This window comes from Corylus avellana, chromosome 1 (assembly GCF_965113065.1).
Source record: "Corylus avellana chromosome 1, dhCorAvel1.hap1.2, whole genome shotgun sequence".
NCBI lineage: Eukaryota > Viridiplantae > Streptophyta > Magnoliopsida > Fagales > Betulaceae > Corylus > Corylus avellana.
The window spans coordinates 24,403,989-24,411,517 of record NC_142490.1 but is presented as its reverse complement, the minus strand read 5'-3'; the positions used below and the strand labels follow the sequence as shown (position 1 = coordinate 24,411,517).

Sequence of the window (7,529 nt, the reverse complement as noted above, 5' to 3'; positions counted from 1 at the left end):
AAATGACTTTAATTATTTTTTACAGGCGGCCAACAGCACTGCATGATCGGACTAGGGATAGTGATGATGACGATTATCAAGACAGAGACTATGATGTGGCAGCCCTAGCAAATAACTTAAGCCAGGCTTTTCGATATGGCATTTACAGTAATGATGATATTGATGAGGTGCCTTTTAAAACTTTCACATAGCATCAATTGAGTTCTTAGTAATCTTTGTGAATAAGAGACAAATATTTTAAGTGGATGTATGAAAGGGAGATCATGAAGTTTTTATGGTAATTGTACTTAAAGAAAGGGGGGAAGGGTGTCAGTTACCTTACTGGCAGACCAAAGTCATGTTACCATACTGGCAAGGACTAGATCAAGTTTTCAAGATAGGATGCATGAGGCATGAGGCATGAGGCATTAGTCTAATAATACGAGCATACCTCAAGGCCCACCTCATTAGCTTTAAACCTTTGCCCCAGGAAAGAAATTGTTTTTTTGATGAATTATAAAGTTTGAAGAACTTACTTTGTTTTCTTGGATAGTAAGGCGCTGAATGATTCTGCAAAATCATCTTTTCTTACTCAGCTTTTTTATTTTTTTATTTGCCAGATACAAAGGACTGCAAGACTCGTATTTTAATCATGTTAGTAAAAATTTAACCCCAAAATGCTCCCAAGCAACTGTAATAAATAAATACAGAATCAAGATAGATCTTTTCTTTAATTCATTTGTTCATTGTGATGCTCCAGTTGGGAATCATTGATATGAACATTTTTCTATTTGAGCTGTTTCTTGTCTTCTCCTTATACATATAGGAAAAGTCACTTTAGGTTCCCAAGACTATATAATGAACTTGATAATCTTGGAGAACCTGAAACCCTGGCTTGCAGTCTTTTTCTTTACTTAAATGGATTTTACCCTGATGACTGGGCTTAAATGAGCCTCTTCTATTATGGGATGGGTACATTAATCTTTGTTCATAGTTGCTCTACAATATTTATTGATTACAATGATGGTGTCAACTGTTATTTTTCTGATGTGGCAATTCATTGAGTATTGCGCTTGCAATCTTTTGAACTTGTTGCCTCACCTAAGAAAACTACTGCCACCTGCTTTAGTCAGCATTAAGTTGGTAATCTCAGAGAATATGTCTAAACATGGATGTGATGGACCCATCATGATCTTTTGTCATTTTACTATTTTTGTTTTTTTTTTTTTTTGGTTTGATAAGTTGCACACCCTTGTGATACTTTCTTCTTGATTCTATCTTACTACTATAAATGCAAACAATTAAAAATTGATCTCGTTGGAGTGTCATTCAATTTAACTATATTCAACAATTAAATCACTTGCTTTTGATTATGCTGTTTTGTTTACTTCTATTCTCATATAATCATAGAAAGGCCAGTTGCCCAACTAAGTGCTACTTTACATTTATCTTAATTTAGTTTTTTTAACTCAGTCCTGTTATTGATACTACTATAACCATGTCTACTGTGATTACTTCTGAGTCCAATTACTATTCATTTGTTAGATAAATGTTCATTTACTTATATAACTTCGTGTTAATACTTTTCAGGCTCATGGCTCACTTGAACGAGATGATGAGGTATGGGATACATTATGAACTTATTGTATTGGTATGAGTGGGAGGTTGATCTTCGGAATACAATTAGCAGGGGTTAACTTTCTGAATCCATATAGCAATCCATGTGTATCCCATTGAATATAAAGTCATGGTGGTTATTCATGCTGGTTTTCTGTTGAATACTATGTTTTTTCATTAGCCTAGTCCCTACTTTGGAAATTATCTTAGGTATGAAGTTGGCCTATGAGTATCTCCCGCAACTTGGGTTTTCAGCCATGGAGCTTGATTTAGGCAGAAAAGTACATTAAGAAAGCATTTTGCCTAAACTTAACTTTGATGAGGCTGAGGCTGAAGACCACTCTTGATGTTACTAGTTTGAATCTCTCCTTACCCCTCTCCTTGGGTAAAAAATTACTTTTATAAAGAAAAAGTTGATATAGGAAGAAATCTTTTTAGTAACTATGTTTAATGTGTTGGTTGTTCATGGTGGATTTTTCTGTTGCGTACTATTTTTTTTTCCACTAGCCTAGCATCTACTTTGGAAATGATCTTAGGTCTAAACAAGGGATCATCTTTTGGTGGCCAATGAGTATCTCCCGCTACTTGAGTTTTCAGCCATGAAGTTTGATGTAGCCAGAAAAGTACATGAATAAAAGAATTTTAGCCTAAAAGTTGATATAGGAAGATTAATCTTGTTAGTAATTATGAATTGCTAAACACTGCCAAAAGAGGCCATTCTCTTTCACTTTTGTTAGATTGCTTGCATTGCAGTTCAATTTGGAAATCATTATTGGTAATTCATCCCTCTAAGTGGTGATTCTCTCCAGTACGGAGTCATCAAAATAAAATAGTGATTGCTATCTTTTATTCATTTTCTTTTCCAAAGTGATCTACAATAATGATTGATATATTAGAAGGAAAAAAAAAACATAAGAGCTTGATGCATGGCTTGCATGGTTTTGATCATGTCTCACTTACACAAATACATGCACATGTCATATATAGCAACTGTTGTCATTTTCTGATAGCAGGCTGTTTTAGTATTAAACAGAAGCTTTATGAATAATGGAGAAGTTTCTTTCATGGATACTTGTCAGGATGTCTACTTTGATGATGAATCTGCTGAAGTTGTCTTATCTTCTCTGCGACTGGGAGATGACCAGGAAAGGTAGGCACAAGGAGGTCTTCTTTGGCCTTTTTTTCCTGTCAATCCTTTAGTAGAACTCAATCAATTCCACTCTATTTTTTTTTTTTTTTTTTTTTTCATTTCTTAATTAATTAATTTATTTTTAAATAATAAGTTAACTCCTACTCCTGCAAAAGTTCAACATATGTTTTGTCAGAATATTCTTACAAGAAGGTGCGGAAAGTTTAATAAAAAGTGTTGTGTTTTGAGTTGCTTGTTTGTATGTGAGAAAAGTGTATTTTTCAAACTGAAACAGAAAACACTTGAGAATAAGTTAGCCAACATGGCCTTTGTTTTTATGTGAAGGGGTAGGGAGTTGGAAAATAGACTTCTGTGTAGTTTAATAGGCAATAACAATGAAGTCAGTAGTACAGAACAATAGTCAGTTCTAGTTGGTTGCTGATCCAACCATTATTTTTGATTAAATTTATCTTTCTGTGTAAAGAATGAAAAGGTACCGCATTTTGTGCCTGGAACTTGAGGAAAAAGTGCGTGCTTAATAGAGAATGCGTTTTACTTTTAGTATTAAAAAGGTGCTTTCCCTCTGGTTTGCTCTACATTTTAAGGATGCCTAGGAGCGCTTTTGAAAACACTGATGTAGGCTAGAACTTACCTTTTATGGGCTTTTGTTGAATTTTATGAGGTCTTCACCAGCCCAAGTCTATATGTAAAGAGCAATTAGCTGTTTGGAACAACCAATGTGCACCTGCTAATTAGAATGGGAGAAGTGCAGCATGAATTTCGGCTTATATTATAATTGGCTAGGGGAGCTAGTTTTTGAATTTTCTGGAAGAAAATATGCCTGCTTGCTGGCTATTACGATTTTCTGCTCACGTGCTCGTTGAATAATGCAGTAGGTTAATGCTCATAAAGCTCTTAGTGATGCTTTTTGGCTTAGTTCTCTTGGGCGGCCCTGTAATACAGGGCAGGGATAAACTTCTAAATACTTTGGTAGGTGTTAAATAGTGTTTTTACTATGTTGCTTTCTTTGGTTTACCAGAAAAAAGATTGGTGTTTTTTGCCGTGCTACCATGTTGCATATTCTGTTTATAAACTATTTGTTCAGATTCTGTCCGTATACACTCCCAGTTGCTTGACTAGTTGTTGCTGCATTTTGCCTTGGTGTGTACAGCGGCTCACTTTTTACAAACTCCAACTGGTTTGCTTTTGAGGATGACAGAGTTGCCAATGAACGCTCAACTGGCTCACTGGCTTCTCCATCCCCTAATACTGAGGGAGGCGATGTTGTTAATGGTGGTGGTGATGATAATGTTATTGTTGGTGAAGATGATGAGTTGATTGACACGGCAACATCTTCACCAGAGGCTGGAGAAAAGTCAGAAGACACTACAGATCTCTTGTCTAACAACTCAAGAGAAACAGGACAGACTGAAACCGATAAACCACCCGAATGGGTTGAATGGAGGGAGACTTCAGATTCTGGTGACCCATCTGATGTTCTACCCAATGGTGAGATTCAAGTTGGATTAGATGAAGTTAGCAAGCCAGATGCAGCTGAACCTTCATCATCCACTGAGGAATTGGAAAAGAATGATGAAACCGCTTCTGGACAAGTGCTGGCGTCAACAGATAAGAATCCGAGTTCCGAGCCTTCCAAGCAGCCCGAATCAGGCGATGGGAATGAAAATATAGGCCCGACCACTTCTGATGATGATGTGGTGATTGCTGAAGGAACCAAAGGTGCTCCTGAGGCGGAAGATGACAAAAAAGGAGTTAATGAAACAGGGAACTAATGTAAATTATGAAGAACCTGTTTGATTGGGCTAACGCATATGTTGCAACATTGATCAGGTGGGAAGGTGAATTCTAGAGATTGGGTAGGTTTCTGTAACTTTAGAGCCATCTGTACACATCATGAATGGGGACGTGTTGTTAAATAGGCTGACGATTCTTGACCCCCACGCATGAAAAATTGCTCTCTCTCTCTCTCTCTCGTTCTCTCTCTTTCTCTCCCGTCTCTCTCTCTCTCTCTCTCTCAACATTGAGAAAAATGGAAAAAGGCAGGTTTTGATTTTGGAAACTTTTCTAGCAGGGGAGTTGTTTAGTAAATTATTTACCTTTTGCTTACGTGATACAGAAACTAAATGTCACGTGTTGCATGGATTTTTAGCACAAGTCACAAGAATCTGCATATATTGTACCATTGTCCTTTCCTCCAAGAATATCAAGCTTTATATTATTGGAAATGAATTCACGTTAATGTCTTCGTTATCTTTAGCCAGACAAGAGCTTCATAATAATATTCTACAGTTTAGTTTCTTGGAAGTTGTAATATGATGATGTTTTTGCGTATGAGCATCCACCTCTGTAGCCTGCGGGCATGGTTCACGTAGTGAGGTCCCTGGTAATGACAATATTTCTCCATTAACTCTTTTTTTCTTCTTTTTTAATTTAATTTCCCCCCATTTATGCTTTCTATATTTTTGTTAATCCCGTCTTATCCTTGTGTTATCTACAGTTAGGAGAGTAATTAGATCTTGCTATCTTCATAGTCAAAGGAGGGAACACTTGCTATGAAGAGGCAGAGAGAGTAGTCGAAGAATGAGAGGGATAGGGGTTGAGTGGGTGGGGGAGGGGCATGTGGTTGGGTGGTGGGTGGATTACATACTTGACCTTCAAAGCAAGGAAAAAGAGAGATATAAAAATACAAGAAGAAAAAAAGATGTGAGGGTAGGAGGTTCGGGTAGGAGAGAGGAAATGCTCTACCCTCTTCCGCAAGGAGTGGGGGAAGAATAAAAAGGGGGGAGGAAGAATTCTATCGAGTAGTTAGGCCTTCACGAAGCGGTAAAAGGGGGAGCTCTTTCTAGAAAACTCTTTAACATACTCTCTGAAAAAGAAAAAAAAAAAAAAAAAACTCTAAATATGATAATATATCAACTTATATCTCTTTGCACGACCATCTCTATTTTGATTAGATGTAGCTACACGACAACCTCTTATTTGGTTGAGGTGGTTGCACGGTCACTTCTATCTTAATTAGAGGTAATTGCACAACAACCCCTCCTATTTGGTTGAGGTGGTTGAACGGCCATCTCTAACTGGGGTAGAGTTGTTGTATGACCATTCCTATCTAGTTGGAGTGGCCGCACGATCATCTCTAACAAAGATAGAGATGAATGATTATTTCTATTTATTTTTTTCCTAAGCACTCCTATTTAGTTGAAGTGGTTGGTGACAGTAGAATCACTTCACTTGTACTCTTTTAAATTATTTGTGTTTTATCTTTTGAAATGTGTTTTGTGTTTTACAAACTATTTTTTGTATTTCAAAATATGAATCATTTATTAAATATTTTAAGTTTTTTTTTTTTTTTAGAAAAAAAAAAAAAATAGTTTTGAAAACTTTAACAAATATAACATGGATTTTTCTGTGCCCTAAGTAGGTGTCGCTGCCATTGAAGGAGTTGTTCAAGACTCTTTTGGTGTCAGTGGGGTTGATGCAATACATATGGCAGATGTGGTGGCTTAGGGTAAAGATATTGAACACGCCCGGCGTGCTTCAACAGTGAAGCACGCCGGACGTGATTTTTTTTTTTATTATTATTTTATTATTTTAATTTTTTTGAAAAAAAAAAAAAAAAAAATTTTTTAGCCTGGCGTGCTTCACTGTTGAAGCACGCCGGCGTAACTTGTATCATGACTCGGTGGCTTATGCAAGGTGAAACTAAATTGAGTACTGATAGAACTTACGCTTGGCGTGCATCAACAGTGATGCACGCCAGGCAAAAAAATTTTCTTCTTTTTTTTTTTTTTAAAAAAAAAAATTAAAATAATAAAATAATAATATTTTTTTTTTTTTTGCCTGGCGTGCATCACTGTTGATGCACGCCAGGCATAAGTTCTATCACTACTCAACTAAATTATAACGTCAACGAAAAAGGTAAAAAACTGTAAAATTGGTTCCTATAGTTTGAGGTTTTGACAAAAAGCTCTTGAGTTTAAAAAGTGACTAAATACTTGTTGGGGCAAGGAAAAAACAAAACACAAATAGATCATCATTAGAAAAGTTAATAGAATTTGTTAGCGAGTCAGATATGCACAGATATCAATTATATTGTGACACGTGTTACCAAAAAAAATTAGAAACAAACATTAAAAATAAAAACAAAAAATAAAAGAAAAAAGAAAAAAAGAAAAATGAAGCGGAGCCACCTCCCTTGGCCAAGTAGGCAATTGGGTGGTTCGGCCACCCCAAATGACAAAAAAAAAAAAAAAAAAAAATTGAGATGGTGGCCAAATCACCCCCAAATGACAATGATTTATTTATCGCTTTTGAGAGCGTTTAGTCATTTTTTAAACTCTTCGAGCTATTTGTCACGACCTCAAACGATAAGGAGCAATCAAAATTGTTGATCAACGAAGAAACATCACCATTTTTTTTTTCTCGATAAAATACCAAGGTGGTGAATTATTGAATCATTCCATAATGACTATTCTTGACTTGTCAAGAGGCGCATATAATTGTGTAACAAATTTTGTATAAGCTTATGTCCCTATTCAAAAGACATAACTTGCACCAAAGGTTAGTTAATAAGAATACTATCATTTTTACAAAAGCCACAGTTCTTAAAAAACTCTCTTTGAACAAGAAGCCTTTTTTTTTTTTTTTTTCTTTAATGAACAAATCAATAAACAAACTAAAATATCTTTGTTTCAATGGATTTACGCCATCAATAGAGAGATTACTAGAGGCTTAATCCTAATAAATTATTTATGTATTTAACTTACAAATAATAAAATTCATA

The 7,529-nt window shown here is 35.6% G+C and overlaps 1 protein-coding gene across 1 annotated transcript in view; it reads left to right on the top strand.

The window, feature by feature from the left end:
- Positions 1–5,045, top strand: part of LOC132168745 (SIT4 phosphatase-associated family protein) — a gene marked incomplete in the record, with an annotated part of 17,045 nt that extends 12,000 nt beyond the window's left edge. The window contains 4 exon segments of the mRNA XM_088516731.1: positions 26–167; positions 1,570–1,599; positions 2,676–2,746; positions 3,897–5,045. Of these exon segments, the coding sequence (XP_088372857.1) occupies positions 26–167; positions 1,570–1,599; positions 2,676–2,746; positions 3,897–4,518 (865 nt within the window).
- Positions 5,046–7,529: the final 2,484 nt, after the last annotated feature.